The sequence below is a fragment of the Leuciscus leuciscus genome, assembly GCF_965113295.1.
Source record: "Leuciscus leuciscus genome assembly, chromosome: 22".
Taxonomy (NCBI): domain Eukaryota; kingdom Metazoa; phylum Chordata; class Actinopteri; order Cypriniformes; family Leuciscidae; genus Leuciscus; species Leuciscus leuciscus.
Window position 1 is genome coordinate 16,502,456 of NC_138746.1, and position 24,145 is coordinate 16,526,600.

The 24,145-nt window shown below is 37.0% G+C and overlaps 4 protein-coding genes across 4 annotated transcripts in view; 1 reads left to right on the plus strand and 3 right to left on the minus strand.

Moving 5' to 3' along the window:
* The window catches only part of ogdhl (oxoglutarate dehydrogenase L), a 51,692-nt gene that overhangs the window by 20,510 nt on the left and 7,037 nt on the right, over positions 1-24,145 (plus strand). Inside the window, exons 22-23 of the mRNA XM_082154782.1 lie at positions 5-156; positions 243-2,053. Coding sequence (XP_082010908.1) covers positions 5-156; positions 243-366 — 276 coding nt within the window. The 3' untranslated portion in view covers positions 367-2,053. The remainder of the gene's footprint in view (positions 1-4; positions 157-242; positions 2,054-24,145) is intronic.
* cUnh10orf53 (chromosome Un C10orf53 homolog) lies at positions 1,268-3,358 on the minus strand. Its single transcript, XM_082154891.1, has 3 exons — positions 2,321-3,358; positions 2,044-2,163; positions 1,268-1,933 (listed from the first exon to the last, which is right to left on the minus strand). Exons 1-3 carry the CDS (start codon positions 2,412-2,414, stop codon positions 1,869-1,871), a joined length of 279 nt encoding a protein of 92 aa, XP_082011017.1. The 5' UTR covers positions 2,415-3,358; the 3' UTR covers positions 1,268-1,868.
* chata (choline O-acetyltransferase a) lies at positions 6,473-14,408 on the minus strand. The gene is made up of 15 exons (XM_082154815.1): positions 13,715-14,408; positions 13,285-13,388; positions 12,708-12,899; positions 12,452-12,570; positions 11,549-11,602; positions 11,291-11,471; positions 10,800-10,977; positions 10,419-10,588; positions 10,244-10,344; positions 9,830-9,958; positions 8,757-8,879; positions 8,533-8,671; positions 8,318-8,380; positions 8,040-8,177; positions 6,473-7,902 (listed from the first exon to the last, which is right to left on the minus strand). The coding sequence occupies exons 2-15, from the start codon at positions 13,330-13,332 to the stop codon at positions 7,624-7,626; spliced, it is 1,914 nt and encodes a 637-aa protein (XP_082010941.1). The 5' UTR covers positions 13,333-13,388; positions 13,715-14,408; the 3' UTR covers positions 6,473-7,623.
* Positions 14,486-17,663, minus strand: slc18a3a (solute carrier family 18 member 3a). The gene has a single exon (XM_082154835.1). The coding sequence runs from the start codon at positions 16,729-16,731 to the stop codon at positions 15,190-15,192; it is 1,542 nt and encodes a 513-aa protein (XP_082010961.1). The 5' UTR covers positions 16,732-17,663; the 3' UTR covers positions 14,486-15,189.

The following is a 24,145-nucleotide window of genomic DNA, read 5'->3' on the forward strand; positions in this document are numbered from 1 at the left end:
TTAGATATCACCATTCCCTTTTGACCTCATCAAGGCTGAGGTTGAGAAGTACAGCAACGCTGAACTCATATGGTGTCAAGAGGAGCACAAGAACATGGGCTACTATGACTACGTAAGGCCACGTTTCCTCACAGTGCACCATAAGAATCCAATATGGTGAGTCTCTTTTTAAGCAACATTTTTGGTGTAGCCTAAACAAACTTATACGCACCAAATAAAAAAATATTCACACTCACTTTTAGGTATGTTGGCCGTGACCCTGCTGCAGCCCCTGCCACAGGAAACAAATTCACTCATCTGGCTGAGCTGAAGAGATTCTTGGACACTGCGTTTAACCTTGAGGCATTCAAGGGCAGGAGTTTTTGATGCTGTTGTGGAAATTGGCCTTTAAAATTAAATATAACTGGTATCAACGCACAATTTATTAGATAAGGTGATTTTCATGTTGCCAAATTATGTAAAATTGTTCAATTATATTGAAAAATAGAGAACAAGATAGCAAATGGACATTTGTGTACTCATTCTGTAGATTTAGCCGTAGATTTGCATCAGAAATAATTTATCCGTCTCAAGTAATCTGTATTCTTATTTATTTTTTTGTCTTCCATAACTGTCACACTTGGCTTCACCTGAGACATCAAACAGATGGCATGTAGACAAGTAACAATATTCTCTGTGGCAGTGGTGATATTCTCTGTAGCTTCCACAAAATATGCTTCCTTTTTAGACTTTAGGGTTCTTGTGGTGTTGAAGACTTATGGGAATGAGGACATTTATAACGTCAACATGTCTGTGACAACTTTGAAATGCTATACACACTGGGAAACAAATATAAGGAGGTAAATAAAACAATTACTTAAATCAAATAAGCACAAGCATCTGATGCATTGTTTTTCTGTGTAATCTTACTGACCGCAAGCTGCTTTTGTAGTGTAATTTAGCTATACTAAAACTTTTAAATACACTAATGTTCATTCTATGGCTGCTTAAACAGTTAAACCTTGTCACTCAAGCTGGACAAAACAGCTGTAAACTGGATTTTACTTGAATCTGTGCTGTAGGTAATCCATGTGATATACACTTGCAAAAGTGAATTTTATGCAAATGTTTAAAGGGTAAAAATATTGGTTTTAGTATGTATATTATAGATACCGGACATTGCTCATAGGCGAAAAAGATCATAAATTTAATTCACTGTGATAGATTGTGATGAATGATAGACGTTTCACAGCAATAATGCAATAAACTGCGTGTCACTGACAAACGATGGATGCTTGCTTGGTTTTTATCATTTATCATATACCTGTGTGTGCACATACATACGAGCTCTCTCCACAAGCATTGTGCTGCCTTTATACAGCAGGACACCATTAGTGGACTCATAACATGCATGCCAAAAAATTATGTCTACTTGGCTCACTAGATTTAAAGACTGGCTATGTTTTGAGTATTATACCGTACAACTTACAATTACTGCGTTAGGCCTAGTACTGTGCATTGTGCACAATATGCTAATTTGCTAAAATGAGCAGTGTACAACAATGCAGACTTAATATCGTGAAAAAATTGTTGGGTTATTTGACTATGTAGCAAACTACTGTCGGTTTACTGTTTAATAGTGGAATAACGGCCTACTGAACAGGATTCATTAAATAGTAGCCTTATTCAATTCTGAAAAAAAAAATAAAAAAAATGCACTTTACTAATATAATATGCAGTAGGCCTACACAGTTTATAATGCGCATTGCGCAAGTAGTAAGCTATATTGTTTCCATTCATCGCCACTTTGTAAAAGTAGACTGTCAGTATCAGTAAGAAGTATAGGCTACTGTTCCATTTTTGTTCGCACACAGTACGTGGCGTGTCGTTCAATACGCGTTCCTCACTGCGTCAATGGCCTTCAGGCACAGCGGATCAAGTCGTCCATCACCCCCTATGAGCAAAGAGGAGTTAACAAAAACAAAACAAAAAACACTTCATGATGATCATCGAATCTCTTATCTTCCAGAAAGCAGAGGTTACCAAATGCTCAACGCAATTTACCAAACTCAAGGTCAGTAATGTTGCACGTGTAGACGCACTCTCCATTGACAATGAGCTCTAATATATTCCAGTCATCTGTTTTCTCGAGGACACACTGGTGGCCGTCGTCTTTTAGGACAGCTAGGGGGAAAAGCAAACAAGTAACCATAGTTTCCGCCAGATTACAATAGGACTATTGTTACTAGTACAAAAGGTTAACTCGGTATATCCGTTTAAAAAAAAAATGTAACAAAATGAATTAAACTTTTTTAAAGCTTTTGACACACCTAAGGATTACCTTGTAAACCTTCCAGGCGAAATGTTTTGTGCTCTACAATACCACACGACTCATATGGACCATACCGCACGGTTACCACTGAATTAGTAGGCATAATTATAACAAGTGACTTAAAATCTTCCCGTTAGCCAGATTAGCCACCACAAGGCTAGGCTGTTGTCAGAACTGCGTTTGTGTGTAAACGTTACTGCTCTCCATAGTAACCAGTGGGAGCACTGAAACAAGCAAACAAATCACTGGAAGCAGCAGGATACACAAAAGGGCTTTTCACAATATATTTAACCCTGGGTCAATATAAACACCGGGTAAATGCATGTTATCTTGATTCACGTTTCACACTGCTCGAAATTTACTAGGGGTAAACAATCATACTGGATATTCATAAGCTGACGTGTATTCCTAAACCCCGGGTTAACTTTCATATTTGCTCACGTCCTCAAATATTGCCGACTGTAGGCTATATCACGTTCCTGAATGTTTTTTCTGGATAGTAAGTAGCCTAAAACGGTCTCTTAAAGGGGTCCTATTATGCTTTTTCAACTTAAGTGTGTAATTGCTGTTTAAGCATAAAAAAGACCTGTAAGGTTACAAATCTCAAAGTCCACTCCAAAGGGACATATTTTCTCCTTTTCAAGAACTACAATGAATGGCTCATTTGGACTACAACACGATTTTTCCAGATCTTACAAAGTCACAATGGTACTCATTTAAATAATGAGTAGCCTTCTATGGGTTTGGGCCAATTCCGAACTCTATCCCTCCACCCCCTTAGAGCTCCAGAGGGCAGGAGCTGGTTGTCATTTGACTGGAGTATGGGGTGTCTGTTGAACAAAAGTGGGCGTTTCTAAATTTGTGGGTGTTTTCAAACTGGTGGGTGTTTATAAATAATGCAATGAAAATTATGTGTTCACACGACCCCACCCCTAAACCCTACCCTCACTGTGACGTGGGCAAATCAGGTAACACGGTGGAAAACGCCCCTCTGTTTATGGCCTCTCCCACTGATCTGGTAACTCCTATAACTGTCCTGCAGAGACCTATACTTGTTTGACTTTGTAGTGAGTACCACTTGCCCCGGACAGCAAGACAAATACGCATAACCTTTACTCTATTTAAGTGTGAACTCGTGAAACATTGTTCCTGAACATTATAACCCCAACGTTTATCTGTGTGCTGTACATTTTATGGAGAACAGCTTGTTTTCTGTTGCTTTTGTAAGCTCTCTCTTTTTTAAGATGGTTCACCACTCCTTTAAGGAAAATTAACTCACAGTTATGTAGGGGCTGGATATTTCCAGAACACGTGCTAAGCGCTGCCAGTCACAACACACTGGGCTAGTTAACCAATCACTGCACATTACACCCGTTTACTGTTGATGAATCATCGTGCCACACTGCTTGCATCTGGTGTAGACAGGGTTTTACTGAGAATGATGCTCGGGATCTGTGAATGATCATAATTTGTGTATTAGCCTGAGTTTATCCTGATTCACTGATCCTGATGACTGTAAAAAAAATTGCTGCGATTATTTATCACAACTTAAAATCCAACATTGTTTCAACTTTAAAAAGTATGTGTTCATGCTTGACTTAAAATATTAAGTTTAGTTTACTTTAGTTAAGTTGGATATTTAAGTTATCTCAACAAATTTTAAGTTGTTATAACTAAATCGCAGCCACATTTTTTACAGTGAAGAAGCCCTAAACTCCAATAATATTTTGTAAACGGGGTGTTTTCAGCTCAGTTTGAACGAAGCGCCCATAGAATACAGTTCATTTCAGTGGTGCAAAATGAATTTGTTCCCGGTCCTAGTGTAAAGCCAAACTGATTGTTTGTAGCGAGAACTTGCTACGATTGGTCAGCGCAATGTGGCTGTTATCTGATTGGCTAAATTAGACGGTGGATGGAGTTCACTTGACACTAGAAGTGTCTTAAAATCTACAAATGTGTGCAGGGATCTACAAATGCACAAGAAGCTATTCACAAATGAATGGGAGGTATGCCAGGAGTTATAAAACTCATTTTGATTTCATTTTATTTATTTGTGAATTTTATAAATTTTTGTGAATCTTTTTACATTTATTTGTGAATCTCAATCTATTGATATGGAATAATGCAGCAATTTTAACCTAATTTTAAAGTAGCAAAACTCTATATTCAATAAAAAATTTGAATTAGCCACCTCGTAAAGTAAGTACAAATTGCCGTGAGATCGGTTTGGTTTTGCAGAGTTCAGAGCAGGGTTTTATAACCCCGGGTAAAAAGCGGTGCTAACCCCGCTTCAAAATTTTAAGTGTGAAACGTTCCATTACTCTGGGTTAAAAGCGAGTTTAGAACTATGATATCATTGGGTGAAACGCGCTTAGTGTATCAAGTTGGTTTCTATATAAATATATAAATATTTAATTTAATTTAGCAATATTTTAAATGCTTTTCCTTTTTGTTTGAAGTTTTACATTTTATATAAGCCCAATATTGTTTCCATTGGTAATCTCAAAATTATAATTGCATTGTTCTTCTATTAAAAAATAATCTAGTTCCTCTTCAGAATGAGATTACAAGATATTTTAGGTTTGTCTTTGGAGTCCGATGTGACATTCTGAAATCAACGTTTAGTCTTAACACAACAGTTGTAGGTTGCTATGAATAAAACCCATTTCTATGATGACTTTTAATGTACTTGACCCAAATCATTGCAGTTTGCATGTCTTAATGTAATGTGAAATGTAGAATACTTTTTATGCTGTGGCATGGTAAAAAAAAATACCTGTGCCAGAATAAACTATATATTTCATTCATAGTTGGTGGTATGAAATACTCAGTGCACACATCAATGGTTTTGATTAGTATATTTTATAGCATCATTAGAATACAGTGATATTTATAAATAAACCATTTATCTTTTGAGAACTCTAACATAGAAAAATAAATATCCCAGAGTTAAAGAATATCACAGTTTAAGCACTCTACAGTTTAACAAAATACATTCTGTTACATCTTCACTTTCACATATTTGCTGTTTCCCTAATGTATTGTATTCCACATGTTTCCTCATCCTTATGTATTCATGCTCAACATAAGGTCAAGATGTGCAACTAACATATTTTATTACCGATACTAAGACTATCATTCATTTCTCTATAAGTATTCTCTATATAATCTAGTATAACATGATTGAGTGGTTAATTAATCAATTTCAGCGTAGCTATTTTATTACAGTACATATTTGATCTAGTTATAAAGTGCTAAAATACATTTCTCAAGGCATCACTGTTTTTTTTTTGTTTGTTTTTTTACATCTACTTTACATTTACTATCATGACTGGTTCAACATGTAGGATATACAAATTACGCACATTTAAAAAACACAGTGTTTAACGGAATTTCACAATATAAAACATATTTTCACTTAGTTCACTTTATCTGTGTACATTAGACAAACATCAAATATTGTTCCTTTTTGTTTAGATATACTGTATAGACCTACTGTGCAACATGTTTCAGTGTCATTTTCAGACTTAACATAAGCACATTGTCACATACAATGATTGTACTTAAAAAAAGAAGCTTTTTTCACTGTAATAAACTATTCTTTCCTGCTATTGCATTGGAAATCAAAAATCCCTGTTATTATTGCATTGGAAATCAAGACAACCCCACAGAATATAATTATATAACAATGTTCATTGTTCGCAGATGATATTCTTTAAACATTTATGCACACTGGCTTGTTTTACAGAGCTCAGACTGCATTTCAGAATATGGCCCATTGAGAATTCAATTTATAGAACACTTAAAACACAGCACACTTTAAAGCTATAATACCATAATATATATTATAATGCCTGGTCCTGACATTTTGTTTGTATACTGCAGACCCAAAATAGACTTTGCTATATATATTTACTATATATATATATATTCTTTTTTTTTAACAGATAGATCTTTGATTTGAAATAAATTAAACAAACTTTGAAATGTGATTGTGAGACTCAAAGATAAAGTTAAATAGCAGCTTCTGGTCCTTTTCCACAGAGTCGTAATTCCGAGTACTGTATCTTGACGGCATCACTAGCCATAAGGTATGGTGACTCTGACATGATTATTAAAAAAACTGGTATAGATTGTAAACAGCTATAGGCTATAGGATAGGATAGGATTTTTACATGCATACTAACGGGCAGACCTACTGTCCATGATCTCAAAGGCAGCATCATTGAGAATGTCAAGCAAATTCCAGTCTGTTTTCGACGGCAAGCACCGTCGCTTTGGGCAAAAACAGCATTCTACAAAATATAATCTTTTGTGTTCCAGAGAAGAAAGAAAGTAATACAGACAAAGTGAGGATGGGTAAATGATTACTGAACTTTCATTTTTGGGTGGACTATCCCTTTAATGCTGCCTTTGATATTGACAACTATAATACCGATATACTCTTAAGGCAAGCTCACACTACACGGCTTTTGGCTGGAATTTGCTGTCGGAAGCAGATTTCCAAGGTCTGGGACAAAACCCCTGGATCTCAGCCAAGTTAAGCTCGAATCACTCGAGACGCTATTTTCAAACCAATTTGATGTTATCGCCACGTGATCTTGTAGTGTGTGCAATGCGATTACAAATTGGAACTAATCCAGCCAATCACAGTGCAGATGGTATAAACAGGAAAATCTTGTAATCACTTGCGCAAATTTCTCGCATTAATTTATGTGAGAAAACTTTTTTTTGTTGTTGGTCTGGACTGCCTCTTGACAAAATGTCTTGTAGTTTTTGCACCTCATCAGCGTTGTGTTGTGTAGTTTACTATGTGCACTACTATGTCAGGATGACGACAGATTACAAGAAACCTTTTTAGTGTAAGTGAGCACCACAGCAATTAAGTCCTGTAGTGTGAACTTGCCCTTAGACAGACTAAAAAACTGGGAAGGATAAAACTGACCTCAGCTAGTTCATATTTAGAAGGCAGGGTAAATCTGAGCTTCATCTGCTTTTTGAATCTGTATACTCTCATAGGCCAAATAATGCAAAACACCTAAATAGATCTACTTGTTACTATTTTCAAGCGACTACATCTCCATAGACTCACTACATCTCTATGCTACTTCTGTTGGTCATAATATTTGGCAATATAGAGGAAATTCCAGAAGGGGAATGCCTACTTTGACTCTTTTGCATATCAAAAGTATACACTAAATCAGTCTATGAGCCTTGCTGTATTTTTAAGACTATGATTTTCTCCCGAAATGTTCACTCTTTGCACAGTCACAGTGGTTACTTCCATGCGATTTAAACATAGTAGCTTCTGGCTATGATTTGTTTCCATTCTTCATTACCTTGGGAGTTCCCTCCCTCCTTTCTGTGGAATCAGCTGGTTTAGCTTCAGTGTTGCATTTTCGGCACAGATCTTGCATTTCCTTCAGGCATCCCTCAAGAGTCTTCACAAACAAATCTGAGCAGGTCTCAGCACTGTCACGGAAGCTTGACACGCAGAAGATGATGTGGTCCATCTGAGGATTGTAGCAGGCTCCATAGCCGTTAGGGACAACAGGACCATAGCAGCAGAACATCTCCTCAGTGGTAGGAACCTATGCAAAGACAAGCAATTTTTTTAACAAAAGAGATTGGTGATCTAGTGCTAATATGAAGCTGCATGCGCACTATGAATAAATCCATTTTTAGGTCTATCTCTCATTATTTCAAAGTGTTAGGCTTCAAAGTGAACCTGGCTTGTCGAGAGAATGAACTGGATGCTGGTGGCATAGGTTGCATCAGAAAACAGCTCTGGCTTTTCCAGTTTTAGTTCCTTGGCAATCTCTCGCAGCCCCAGCAAGTGATTGTCTATTGCCATCCCAGTGATTGCCTGTTTCCAATTAGCGGAAAAGCAATATTTTATTGGAGAGCAGACAGTATGACAATCACAGTTTGATAATCACAGTTAAACATGAGTCTTGACTAACTGACAGATTGTGTAATTCAAATTCAGCTGTCCGTTTCACTTACTAGAATTGTAAAATTGGTTTGGGCTTTAATGGCAGTCCTAAGCATCTCCATTTTCTCAGCATCCTAAGTAAATAAAGGAAGCAAGGGTTATTATTCCTTCCTAAGCTATTCCTGTTTTGACAATCCACACAGCATTTTCTACAAACGAGTTGCCATTTGCATGAAATGCAGGGCAGTTTGAATGAAGTGCAATGTAAACAAACTAAATGACATACAGTGATTTTGGAACTATTGGCCATAGCTTTCACAAATGCTAAGGCCTCAGGTGTGGAGGAGCGAATGTTGTCAACTCGTCCCTCTTGAAAGCGGCGTATTGATGCACTTTCATAGGTGGACACTAGACGTCCATGGCATCTGAATGCAAAAGAAGAAAAAAAAAACAACTAAATCTTCATTCTATAGTAGTACCAATATATCTTCAATTATAGAGAAGACTGACCTGTAAAATGCAAACTGGAGGGCAACTTGAACATAAGCATCAGGGCTCATTTTCTGTCTCTTGATGAATTCTTTGCCATATCCAGTAAATTTGTTGACATTCATGTCCAGATTTTTCGCAAGTCTGTAGGAATGAACAGTTTGAAAGTCTCTTATGCTCACCAAGGCTGAATTTATTTGATAAAAAAAGGAGTAATATTGTGAAATATTATTAAAAAGTTTTCTAATTTATTACTGTGAGGGCAAAGCTAAATTTTCAGCAGCTATTATGCATTCTTCATAATGCATGTCTCATGATCCTTCTGAAATCATTCTAATATGCTGATTTGGTGCTGGTTTTCAAGAAACATTTCTTATTATTACCAATGTAGAAAACTGTGTGCTGCTTAAAATTTCTGTGTAAACATTTTCAGGAGTCTTTGATAGACCGTATAGTACAGCAACAAAAAAAAAGAAAAAAAGAACAGCATTTACTGTATTTGAAATAGAAATCTTTCTAACATTATAAATGTATATTGTCAATTTCGATCAATTTAATGCATCCTAAATAAATGCATTAATTCCTTACTGACCCCATACTTTTAACCGAGTATGTACAGTAAGAAACCCGAAAGATGCTAAAACTTTTCTTGTATTTTACACCCTTTTATTTGTCTATTTTAATTTTATTTAAAATTATTTATGTATAAGTGAAATTATATAAACTAAATAACTTTCAAAATGCCTGTGATACTCGGGAATAATTAAATTTGAGGTATTTTCTACACTGTAAAAAAATTATATGATCAATAAGTTATGACAACATGTTTTTACATTGCTTTAACAACTCATCAAAATAAGTTAAGCACTTTTCAAGTTTTTTATAAGTTATACAAGATTCAACAAATTTTTTAAGTTAATGTAATTTAAGTTGAATTAAAATTTAAGGCGGGAACTTTTTTACAGTGGAGTATAATTGGATGGATAGGATAAACAAACTTTAGTGTAATTAATCAATTGCAAGCTATCAGAATGGTATCTGTTAGATTGTATAGAACTTACTACCCTGGTGTATCACCTGTTTTATTGACTTACTTCTGTAATTTATCTGCTGAGGCCGTGAGGAACGTTTGGATATCTGGCGAGCATTTCCAGCGCAGTCGTCTTGGGGCAGGAAGCTCACTCATGCTGGCCGCTCTCACCAGCTTAGAAGGGCTTCCCCTCCTGTGAAAGAAACAGTCTTACAGTCCATCACATTGCGTCTTCACTAGCTTAGCTGCTATTCTCAAGCTGTGTGTGCATATATCTCTAGTCGTCTCATTAGAGTTCCGAGTCTTTGGCAAATACATAAATGCAACTACTGTGCTAGTGAGAATAAGCAAAAGGATATTACAGATTCCTTCAGAAGTGAATGTATTCATTGAATTTGCGAGACCAGCAGTGCATTGTGGATAATCAAAGCGTTACTTTGAAATTAATTTCTATAAATAAAATAATAATTTGGCTTACATGTATCTCAGTAGATACTCTGTACATTGCACGAGCACTATTCCCTCAAAAGGGGAGTGTTCACATACAACGCCGCAGCATCCATCTGCACCTATCACAAACTGAAATCATTACAGTAGTTTAACTTTAGAATTCATCCTCTTAGTCAATTTAGATCCAACTGTGGGTTTTCTACCTGCATGGGCTTGTCGTACCACCGGTTGCCCCCGTTTTTGTCCGTGCCCCCTCCGTGGAGCATCAGCGAAGCTCGGTTGGTATCAGTCAGTTCAATGCCAGAGGGCTCATCCAAACACACCAGACACAGACAGCGTTCAATCACGTCTAGAGAGTCCCTGTTGGTAGAATCTGCACCCGGTTGAGAAATATTACATTTTATGTGTGTGTGAATTCCATTAACCTGTACGGAATTTCTTGTTTTATCAGGGGAATTTTTTTGTAGTTGAGTTTATCTGGAAAAGCAGCTCTCTCACAAGTTGTTTTGTTTCTTAATATTTGGATGTCAAATTGCAGGTCGTAAAGAAACCGCTTGTATAGTTGAGGATAAATTATGTCTGACCTTTGATTAGTACGCTGCGAGCCTCAGCCCACTGTGTTCTGCCATCTGATGTGAGCAGACCGATAGGAGGCAGACGCTCCTCTTCAATGTCTGCCATCTTTCTGATTCGCTCCAGCTGGGTGTAAAGGTCTTTTTCATTCAGTCGACGAAAGTTTATCGCCACGTCGAGAACAAAAAACTGCAAACACATACAGCACATGGCAGAAAACAGCATCAAATCTTTGTCTTTACAGATTGCTTATTACTTTTTGAATCAAACTTTAACATAATTAGAAAGAAAAGCATAACCATATATAAAAAAGAAACATAACTATCAGAATTAGATTTAGTACCACACTGTAAAAAAAATGGTTGTTTTACCTTAAAAAGGTAAGTGTTTGTTCTGCCCTACAATTTTAAGTTTAGTCAACTCAAATATCCAAGTTGTCACTTATAATTTCACATTTCAAGTTGACTAAACTTTTTTACTGTGCAGGTGAAGCAATTCCTACCTGATTCTTACAAGCCACTATTATATGTTCGGGCTCAGGCATAACCATACTCTTCTGAGCCACTAAAGTGTCCGATTTTGGCCCTGGCAGACGGTAGGAGGTGAAGACCTTGTTGTACTGATCCATACACAGGGCCGTCCCAGCCAGCTGCCCGCGAGCGTAGTCTACAGGGAGAGCACGTCTGCAACAAATGCAGCATCATGTTCACAATACTAGAAGTTAATGTGATTACATGTGAAAACAAGGAATAAAACTTACCCATCAATAAGAGATTTATACTCTAATACGCCAGAAATGAGATGGGCAGCAAATCTGTTGAGAAAAAATATGCAAGAGTTTATAAATAAACTACTATTTAAAAGATTATTATTATTTAATTTTTGTAAAGAAGTCTCTTTTGCTCACTAAGACTGCTTGATCAAAAATGCAATAAAAAATGTACTTTTGATCATTGCATCCTAACTGAATAAAAGTATTATTTTCTTTAAAAAAAAATCTGACCAACCCTAAACCTTTTGAAGGATTGTGTGTGTGTGTGTGTGTGTGTGTGTGTGGCAATGCAATTGTTTTAATTAAGTTTTAAAATAGCACTTAATCCAATTTGGGTTCAGCAAAATCATTGGTTTCATTTTATATTCTCTAAGTAAGAGACTAATTCTAGACTTTTACTTACCATTATGAAACTACTTATATTTATCTTTTAATACAAAATGTAGAAATAATCAATAGGAAACATAACTTATTCTTAACTTATGTTAAGCCTAAAATAGCAATGTCCATTATATGATATATTGTTTCCCTCAGATGTCCATTTTAGGACTGAAGTCAACATCAAGTAAGGTTGGAAGGTACACTTTGTTTACACGCTTTTTAATCTGTAGATTAAACTATGCTGAATGAGAAATCAAATTTTAGTTAATGATCCCCTCAATTACACAGCCATATGGAGCTACACAGTTAGCGGATGAGATCATGTAGTTTACAGACCTGATAGCTTTGCACAATCCTAATGCGTATACAGTATCCTTAACTTATGTAGACATTGCATTCCCATTTAAATAAACTGATAGCAGTGATGACATGCAGTGAGTTCATTGTCATCTCAGTTATTAAATAACTGTGAAAAAAAATCGCCTCTGCTGTATCCCCAGAGTCCTGTACCTGAGGATGTCACTTTGACCCTTGAAGTTCTGCTTAGGAAAGACCATAACAGGACTGGAGTTGACAGGTAGTGCTAATCTGTTGCTCAAATACATGTCTTCGAGCCAGTAGTCATTCACCTTAGACAATGATCAAGAGAGAGTATGAGCAAATAAATCACTTTTAAACAGTATTTAACAGAAATTTCCTGCACATTAAAAGCAAAGTTGTTTACAGCAAAGTCACTTTTTTTCTTTGTAGACAGTGCAATCCATACCCAGTTAGCCTTATGATCGCTTCTCTCCTTTAGCTTTTTCTGAAGAAATTCTCCCATCCCACCAGGTGCTCCAAATTTCTCTACAATAGCCTTGGTCTTTCGGAACTGCTCCTCTGGGATGAGGTGATTCATGCACTTCAGGTACATGTCTAATGTTTGCTGTAAAGGGGGCACTGGGAGCTTCGGAAGGCCCTAAATTGAGATCATGATCAGAGCTTTATTGCAATTCATTCATATATATTTTAGCACCAGGAACAGCTTCGGCTTAAGTAGCATTTGTTTTCTAGATCATATGGTATTTGCTCTCAAGCTAATGAGTCTCTTGTTTAATTAGCCTTGATAGAGTCCTAGTAAATCTTTTATGCTCCAAGTGATCCCTGACAAGTATTATATTTAAATGATTTTGCCCTGTGTACAAGATCATGGCATGTATAAAACAACATGATCATTTATGTTTTATCAATATTGTAGACTTCCATGTCTGTTTGTAATGTTAAAAGAGAATGTTTGAAAGACATTTAGTTAAGCCACATAATGCAAACATTTTTACATAGAGATATATTAGTATTTTGCTTACACTTGCATCTCCCATGTCTCTTGCTTGTTCCCTTTTCAAAACCGGCATCCTCAAAGTTGAAGAATTAAATGAAGAAAGATGAAAATCCACTGACACAGTTCCCTCTGGAACAGATATACAGGTATGAGAGACGGCTTGCAGTGCAAATAGTATTCAATTTAATTTAATAAATATAACTATCCATAAAATAACTAAAAACTGTGACATCTGGGGTTTTTTTTTATCATCAGCCACATCGATTAGACAAGGCTATTAGCAACCTAAAATGAGTTTTGATAGCCTATTAAATACATAAAATAGAGATTTTGAATGTAAATTAAGTAGAAAGTGTTTTAGCTTTTTAGTTCTATTTGGTCCTTGTTTGAGGAGGAGGCTGTAAGCATAAACGTTCTTCTACATTCTCAAAAGTGTCAATTTAAAAAGTACTCACCAAAATGTCTTACTCTTTATGGATTCCTCAGGTGTCTCAAAGGGTTTATCCAGATTCATAGTCCCGACGTGTTTTATTAAGAGGAAAGTGCCGTTGATGGTGTCTGTTAACTTGTTTCAGGCGGCATACTTGCGTCCCATTCATTGCAAGTCGGGAGCCTCTTAGGATGCTCCTCAGGAAAGATGCTGAAGGAGCGGTACCTTTCTCAGACTCCTCCCACTCAACTCCATTCGCTCGATGCCACATCTGCCAGCCCACCTCACACTCACATTAAGTTAAGTCCTTGAAAGAAATGTATGGCCACCTTTCCAAATCTCGCAGAAGAAAAAATGTCCGTACGCGAACGCGCTCGATAATTTAATTAAAACTAAAAGAGGGAAGTCCATCTTGCACCATAAGCAATTGTTTCTTCTTCTTCTAAATAAATAGGTTCGATTTACGTCTGTTTTGCAAAAAGCATCGTGTACAGAAACCCCCATAAACGTCTATTTTGGTTAATCGCTTTATATTTGTGAATCAATTTTGGGTGTGGAAAGAATGGGCAGAAAAGTTGTTTTTTAAACACAGCCTTTTCATTATAGCATACATATAGTGTAGTAGATATCTATAATGATGTCTTGTTCATGCGTGTTATGTCAGGATATATAAATATTCGTTTCTTTGTCGTATTTTTTTTGCTCTTTGATGCTTTTTACTGCACAAAAAAACCCCGCAAAAGTATTGACTCCATTTATTTCGAATATTCAGTTTTATTTTTTTTCTCACTAATGTATCATTTTCTTGTGTACCCTAAACCAAAACGAAATCAATTCAAATTTTGATGTAGATATGTAAATGTATCTCTTTAAAGCTTGATCGTGTAGATGCATGATGAAAGTCAGTCACAGACACACGGCGCACAACAAGGCGTTTCACAGATTTTCTTTTAATTATGTACATTTGATATGCACATATGTACACCATTATATTCCATAATATACAGTAACGCATTCCAGAAATACACCCTAAACATTTAATACTTGAAACAGACACTGAAAAGGCAGGATTCACACCGGTTCCATCATTTTTTTCTATGAAGGTGTCAGGTGAAATTTTGCATATTATTTGTAACAGCACAAATTCGGCGGAATAACTTCAACGAAGGCCTATTTAATACGTACACACGCGTCTTCATATTTAATATGTTTGCACCATATTTATATCCCTGAATAATAAACTTAAAACAGCGGAATACTAAACAGTGAAATATATATATATATATATTTTACATTTCTTATATTGAAGAAAAAAATATTGAGCTCATTATTTCAGTAAATTGAGTAGCCTAAATTATTTTACGATTGTATGCAGATGCAGTTCACCAATAGTTTTCCTCAGGACAATGAGTAACATGTAAATGAGTGAATGAAAAACATTTATATTCAGCAGAGGTTTTAACAGGATTGTAACAGATGACCAAGGACAGACGACTCAGACTATATGTATTCTAGCTCAGACGTCTCTTCTTCAGTGAATGACTTTGATTGTCCAGCAAATGTCCCGTTCTCGTCGATGGGCACACAGTTACCGGCTGAACTGTAGCCGTGCTTCTTTCTTTGGCGTTCCTCCATCTTAATCGTATCGTACAGACCTGTGGCTCCCTCCTCCAATAACATGTTTCTCTCAGAGTGAGATGGTTTCATATAGCACACGTTGCGCAGGAAAATCAGGGCTGGTGCGTAAAGTACGTTCGCCAGACCCATGCCCAGATTGAGTTGCACAAACCCTAGATCGTGCACTATTTTACCGGCCACGATGGGGCCCAGCGCGTAGGCAACACAGTAGGAGATGTCTGCAATTGCGTATACACTACCATAGACAGACACGTGACGGACATCTACGAGAAAAGCAAGTGTGGGTAATAAAGCTGTGTCTACCAGTGCAATACCGAAACAAATGCCACACAGGGGGATTATCAGCTGCTCAAAGTTTTTGCAAGCGGGCACAATACAAGAGCTGGCACCAATGATAACCATGCCAAGTGCCCCATAGAACCATTGCAAGTGTGGATACTTTGCTGCCAGCTTGACAGTGATATAAACACCTAAAATGTGAGGGAAAAAGGCAGGCAGCCAGGTGAGCCCAATCTCCCACTGGGATGAATCCATGGTCCCCTCCATCCAGTTAGCAATGGTGGGCTCCAGAAAAGCAAGGGGGATGTTACATGTGGTCAAAGCTCCTGCCACAACTGCTATGTAGGGATCAATCATTAGTTTGTAAATCGGGGTGCCAACCGGCATATTCTCTCTAGTCCTACTGGAAAAGGGCTTGAGGACAGTCAGGCATAGTATACCATCTGCCAAACATATAAAGGCGAGCACAATGAACGGGACGCGTTTGCCTGCGAACTCGTATAGTACCCCTCCGAACGGGGGCGCCGCCAGGCTTCCGAACGAGATGAACGCGAGGGCAATGCCCAGCGCGCGACTTCTATATGGCTCCTCCGTGTACTTGTCTGCGATCATGGCAATCCCTGAAGTGTCCGCGAACGCCGAGCCGAGCCCTTGCAGACTGCGCGCGACGAACAAAGTCGCGTAGTTCTCTGCGAAGGCAAAAATGCATGTCGAGACAAACATGATACTGAGTCCAATTAAAAGTGGGATGTCATAGCCGACTCGGTCTATGAAAGTTCCGGTCAAAGGATTGACAAGGAGCTGCAGAATGGCTTTTGAGGCGAAAAGCACGCCGATCTGCAAGTCAAAGTTCTCGTTTTGCGTGCTGTTGATTGAAGAATTACCCGTTACATGCGCCTGCTCTGATTCGCTCTCTAAACGCGCTAGATAATCTGGCACAATTGGTACGATGACCATATAAAGCATATTGTCTAGCAGAAGTGCGACACATACAATGACTAGAATAATCCTTCTTTGTCGCTCGGGGTCCTGGATCGCAGTTCCTAACTGTTTAGTTTTTTCCCCCATCTCTGATAGTTTAACGGCGGCGGTTTGCGCCAAGCCACCCGATTCCTCCGTAGCCATGATCCACACTTTGGTTGGTTTAAGCAAAATACTCTTAACTCTCTTCTAAAATGTGCTTTTCTTCCACAAAAAGTCCTCGCACATTGGGTTGTCCAACACTCCTTGAATAGTGAAGCCTCGGCGCGCGGACCAACTTTTCCTGCTTTACCTTGCAGTCCTTCGTTGCGCTTGCATTTCCTCCCTCTCGACTGCTGTCATGCAGTGTTGTTTCATCGTATTCGGTTGAGGACGCCAAGTCAAAAACTCACAGTCAGGTCAAAAATTCGCCCTCTTGTTTTTCTCCTTATTTACACTGGCATTGTAATAGGACGCGCGGAGCCCGAATGAGCATGAATAGATGAATTCACCTGTAGCTCAATGTCATGATTTCTCCTCAGCTGTCTTCTTATTGATGCCACCCAATGCAGATGCGCTTACATGTTGATTCCATTGGAATCGCTCCTCTTTTTTCCCAAGGATATGACGCACTGTTTGATACCCCCTCAAGTGCTTCCCCAACCAGCTGGGTTTTTTATGCTCATTTAACACGTCAAGCCCCTACCCAGTAACGCCAAGTTGTGCTTTGCTTTATAACTTCCAAATATTGAGCGAGCTTCTATAACTGCTTAGGACCACAAACCTTAAGTCACCGAGCTCGGCAGATATGCTGACTGCGAGGAAGGTGCCTGCAAGTATTATTTAAGTTGCTCAATGAGAACTAACTCACTCACTGGCTCGCTCGCTGAGAAGTTATTGATCACCGCCTACGATTTCGTTTGTTTTCATAAACAGACTTTGGAAAGTTATATGCTAATAAAGTGCTCCGTGCTAGTTTTTTTAAAGTTTTTTTTAGACAAGTTTTATTATTCTTTGACCGTGATTCCTCTCATTTCAAATATGTTTTTAGATTTCTGTTCTACAGAAAGGGAGAAAGAAAAATGACGCACATAATGTGTAATCAACCCCCTACACCTAATAATTGGCAAGCAATTAAATCATGCAATGTTAAAATGGGATGTTTGATCACAGGCTTTTTATGATTAAGGACCTCATTGTGTATAAACACAAAACGAACATTTCTGAAATACATAACATTTGCAGGGGAAATAGCATCCATTTATTTATACAGTAGCAATTTTTTTTTATCATTATATATATATATATATATATATATATATATATATAAATACACACACACACACACACACACACACACACACACACACACACACACACACACACACACACACACACACACACACACACACACACACACACACACACACACACACACACATATATATATATATAGTATAAAAATCACTGTGTCGGGGAATCTCCGCAATTTATTGCATTTCAGCACCACATCGGGTTGGACAGCTCCTCGTCCTTTAAAGTATAGATTGATCTGCTGTAAACTGTGAAGATTTGTCCGTAAGCTTTCAAGGTAGTGACAGGAATAAGCATTGTCATTTTTAAAGATTTGTTTTTCCTTGCAGTTGACTGACAGGTGTGTAATATTTGCTCTAGTTAAAGTAGGACATGAACTGTGATTTTAGTGATGATGTATCGCCATCTGCTGTGCAAACTTAGTTTAGCGTTTTCTGCCTGAAGAAGAACAATAATTGGGTGTTCGTGACATCTGGTGGTTTGTTTGTTGTACTGCAACGGGTCAAACTTGGATTAGTGTGCAAAATAGTGAATCTGGACTGGACGTGCTGTCTTTAAGTTAATCACAGACACATTATTGTTGATTGATGGCTTTTGACAGAAATGTAATTTTTTATTGACTTGACTAGAAATCGCAGACAGAGCAAAACAACCAAACAAAAAAGCTTATAAGAGCTATACATTTTTTGTTAGAGAATTATAATATAAGAATGTAAGAATGATACCTGCTTAATCCCCTTTGTACGTGATAAGTAAGGATATTAGCTACATTTTGACATAATACAAAATTGGTGCAGAACATGAGACAAATGTCGCATTATGAGACAAATAAATGGGAATATGCATGCAAACCAACAATTAAGTAATTAAATAATGCTATACTGAACTTTAACCACAAGGTGGCCATAGTAGCGCATACATGCAATCACAGCCAACAGTTTATATATATATATAGACCATCAAAATCAGTTTAAAATAATCTGCCAAACTCTCGATCTCCTGCTGATTTATGTTTTTTATTAAGTACGTTTTTTTTAAACTCAAATACCAGGAAATACATCGTAAACAAACCCACACACATAAAGAATAATAATAAACCTTTGCATCACATGATGTGGTGCATTTATTCATGGCGTGTAGTGCACTACATAATGTGCATTTAAATAGTCTGTTTCCCCCTGGGAGCTTTTGTTTTCATGTGTTCTTTCTGTCTTCCTATCGCTCTTTTTCACTGCTAATCCTCCACTCTACAGCCTGTCTTTGCAGTCTATTCATTCACTGGAAATAATATGGTTTTAATTCCTGGCATTGGCTTGGCGTGAAGCACATACGTCACATCCCCAATCCGGCCTTCTCCTCCTCACTGGATTCGTTCCCTGAGGATCAAAGATTTTCTTGCTGTTTCCAGCCTGGACTCCATTCCGATCTGATCTGAAATCATGAGAAACAAGTTCACCATGTAATCCGCTGTGGTAAAAAGTATTAATTCATGATGTCTGTGTTTAAGTTGAAGCAATCATGGTTAAACTCCCATTTTATAGGCTTGAAAGCTTAGTAAAAAGTTGAAGGCTATCTTTCATTTTAGTTTTTGGACAGTATTTGCTCTGATTGTTTTATTCTGTTGACAGCCCCTGAAGACTTCCCTTTAGTTGTTATTTTAGAAAGATTTTTATCATGTAATGTCCTCTTCTTGAGTCTTGTTCAACATTTCTGCTAATCTGGTGGGAACGTTCTGATCAAATTTAATTTGTTGTTGATTTTTTAAAATATATGTTCCTATACTGAAACAAGTGCAATTATTTGATATACAGAACGTTAATTTGTGTTCATACTGGTTGTTTATTACATACACATAGAGGATAACAATACTATTTTGACATCAAACCATATCTTATTGTCATGCCAAGCACCAACATGCTACACATGTGAACATGTGAAATTGAAATATGCAAGGTAAAATGATTAAAACATTTTTAAATCCATGTGCCTGAGTGAATCATAAACAGAAGGATTAAACTATAACCTTGTTGAGAAAATACAATTTCATTAATGGAGGCTGGTTCAGACAGCAGCCAAGCTAGTCACTTGTAAAATTACCCCAAGCTAAGAAATCATTACACATCATCAGCTCTCTGTTTCTTCCTAAATTAACATATAAAAATATGGAGGGGCAGTTTCACATTTAAAAGTCTTCTTACCAGTTTGGGCACCTATTGTACAGTATGCAACATAAAAATGTAGAGTAATTGATCATATTTCTGCTTCGGAATCTCCAGCGTCCTCTTGTCATGGCGTAAACGTTAGAAATGTTTAATACAAAATACATAATCTCAAAGGCCTCAGAGTCAAAGCTCAATTTCACTTAATTCTTCATAAAATATAAAATTCATTATTTGTTAAATAGATTCAGCTCAGTTATACAAATTTTTCCTCTTGGATGGCTTCTCTTTGATTAGCTTTTATTGCACTATTAGATGACAATTATTAATGATATTAGTATAATTGACTAATTGCACTATACTATCTCTTTTTTTCATTAACATTAATTTCTCCATGCTAAAAGAGTCTTGGACAGTGTTGTTATGGTTAACTAAAATTAAAAAAAATTGTGCTCTGTAATTGGTATAAAGTTAAAATATTAATATTAAATGAAAAACTATTACAGTTATAGTTGCCAAGACAACATTTCTTATTTTCATTTAAGTTGAAGTACTAAAATTACTAAAACTGAAATAAAAATAAATGTAAGCTATATAGAAAATTTTTAAATGACAAAAGCATTAAATAAGATTACAAAAACATAAATGAAAACTGAAAATATAAAAAATAAAAGCCAATTCCAGATATTAACCCTTAAATGCATGAATGTTTCACCAACACTTATTACATATTCGGGTCTTTAGCGACCCGGATCTATTTCTAACACAGATGGATCTCTACCTGTCGCAATATAAAACTCTCCTGATATTAGAGTAACAATTACAGAAGAATAAAATAAAGTATATTTTGTTACCTTTGGTGCTTGGAAGAGTTCAGTTTGAGCGGATATTTTATACCATCATCACTGTCCTCATCAGAGCTCATTTCCCAATACATTCAGCAGGATCATATTTGCGATCTCAAACATATTCTTAAAACATATCATCTTCAACATCAGTATTTTGATTGCTGACAGCTTCTTCACCAAATCCAACATCAAGTGACAGTGACACTACTATTTGATTGTATTCAGTACTTGCTTTGCAGTACATTGCTGAGTCATTTTAAGTTTTGCTGATGAAATTTCCTATTCTTTTGTTTTCTTCCTGCGGTAATTTTGAATGCAGCCACTTCATAATTGTGTATCAGACATTGCCACCTTGTGGAATAAAGGTGAATTGCACTTATTGGGCCCTATCTTGCACCCAGCGCAATTGACTTTGTACACTGACGCATGTATCATTCCTATTTTGCACCCGACGCACAGCGGACTTTTCCCTCCACAGACGTACGTCGGTAAATTAGGGATGAACTTGCGCTTCCGGGGGCGGTTCAGCGAAAAGAGGAGGCGTGTTCCGACGCAAACGTTCCCTGGTGCTATTTTGCAGTTCCAGAAAACAATTCTGCCACAGACCAGGAAAAACCTTTTCTAAAGTCAGTGGCGCGTTCAGATGCTATTTTAGGGGCGGATGCTTGGCCATAATGTAGCGTGTGCACAACGCGCATACACTTTGCTTCTCTCATCTACACACAGACGCAGCAGTTGCCATTTTTGCAAACCATACATAATTACAAGGAAAAATATTCCACATGAGGGAAATCATTGTGGTGTCCATGAAGATGTGGACATAAATCTAGCTTACACATTTACCAAAATTATTATACGCCTATTTAACCGAAGCTAATTTGGGTGGGTTTCTCCCATCCCCATACAATGTCACTTTTCTGTCTTTTATGGCCCTGATGAGAATGTCGGTCTCCTCGGCTGTGAACCGCTCCTGGCGTGCGCCTGGCAAATCCGCCGTTATAATAGCAATCCTCCATGGAACAAACGCGCCTGTTCTTAAAGGGAATGTGAGATGATGCTCTGATTGGTTTATTTCACGTTACGCCCCCAAACCACACCTATGAGTAATGAAGCTACTTCAGACCAACCCATTTTAGATTTGCGTCGGGCGGAAGAGACATTTATCCCGCCGGTATAATAGCAACAGCGCTCGAGATCTGCCCACAAAGTTACTTGTGTTTCGCATTTCGTTAGCCTCATAGCATAATTGCCTAAGTCATATTTCAATGTCTTTGGAAAACAAGAAAAAACACAAAATGACTTAGGCAATTATGCTATGAGGCTAACGATTTGATACTTGCGTTTCAGATTGTTAAAATAGGGCCCATTCAGTCATCAAAGATTCAATTATTGTTTTGCAGAAAAAAATATACTTAGTTACTCACCTCCGGTCGATAGCAACCTTATACGATTTTTACAAAAAATGTATGGGAAAACAGGCATTATTTTATAAAAAAATTTCTTGTTATATTCTTTATAATGAATTGATTAAGGACTACTGATGTCTAACTTTAAAAAAACGAATGAGGAGGAGGGTAGTGAATGACGTTCCGGGTCACCAAAGACCTGATGTATGCATTTAGGGGTTAAAAAATACTATATTTCTGATTGGATAGCAAAGGATGTCTCATTTGTATGGTTAGATATTGAAACAAGTTTATCAAAATACCAATGGCAAGTTCTGTTGTTCTTTAAAAGTTTTAAAGCCATTAAAGAAAGTTGTGCTAATCCTATTACTTTAAACACACTCAGGGCATGGCACTTAGTCAGGAGTTTGGAGGGTAGATCTAAGGTCACCTCGGTATTCTCCCCAATTTTAAATAATCCAGATTTTCAACCAGGAATGATGGATGCAAACTTCAGGTCTTGGTATGGCAAGGGTGTGGTGAGGCTCAAAGACTTATTTACTGATGGTAACCAAATGTAATTATGGATGTAATTAACAAATTATGGATAAAATGTCTTAAGTCAGAATTTATTCAAAAAAGCACAACATTAAATGATAATCTTGAAATATCTCCAGTTGAGAAATTACTGTTTCAAACATCTGGAAAAGCATCAATTAGTCTTTTAAAAAATAATTATTTATGTGATCAAATGGGCACGGATACAAATTCGGAAATTATGGGAAGGGGAGTTGTTTCTTCCAATTGATGTGGATATTCGGGACAAAGTTTGGGAAAATTCTAAAACAATATTGCCTGCAATTGTACGAAAGCAATTCAATTGAATATTTTACTTAGATTACATATATCCCCTGATCATAGATACTGTATGCTTTTAACAATTCCTTTTCCCCTTTTTGTCTCAAATGCAAGACCAAAATAGGTACTCTGACTCACTGTTTATGGTCATGTGGTCTAATACAGAATTATTGGAAAAACACACTTCATGAAATGGAAAGGATTCTAAATATAAACCTGGAACTGGACTGTGGTGATATTTAAACTTCTGTGGCTTGAAGACTTTTCAATAGCATGACTTTTGTAGCAATGAAATACATCCCCCCCCCCCCCCCCAATCTGTGAAAAGGTGCAATAAAAATATAATAAAGAAATACTAAAACTAAATACTAATACTAAAACAACACTGTTAGTGGATTATTTAAATGCTAATTCATTCTTGCTATCCAGTTACTACAGAAGTTATGTAGGCGATATGTATTTATCCCTTTTCATTCCACACTATAGTTAAAAATGACTTTAGTGCTTTAAATGACTGAGAACACAGAGCTCTCTAAAGAGCAATGACGCACACATCAGTAATCCAGATTACACTGTCCATAATCCTTTAAAATACAATTTCTTAAAAAAAATTATTTTTTGATTACTTTTATGTCTACTGTTAATTGTTCATGCATTTTATTTAATGTTTATGAACAGTGGCACAAATACCTAATATCCCAATATGTTTGTTGCCAAATGAATCTCGCTTTCATCGTTTTTTAACTGATGTTAAATTGAGTATCACTGTTTGTGAAAACGCTTCCAGCGTGAACTGACAATTCAGTTGATATGACAGACTGCTTCCCATGCACATTTGCGTAATGATTGCATAATCTGCTTCAAATGTTCTTTAATCAAATAACAAATGGATGGCTTCTGGCAGCTGGTCTGACCTTTCACCCTGCTCTTGAACCTTTGGATATCTGATCGTAAGCTTGTGACTGATTACTCTGGATTGCAGTGCAGCGGCAGACACTCTTGCTGTCAGTATGTG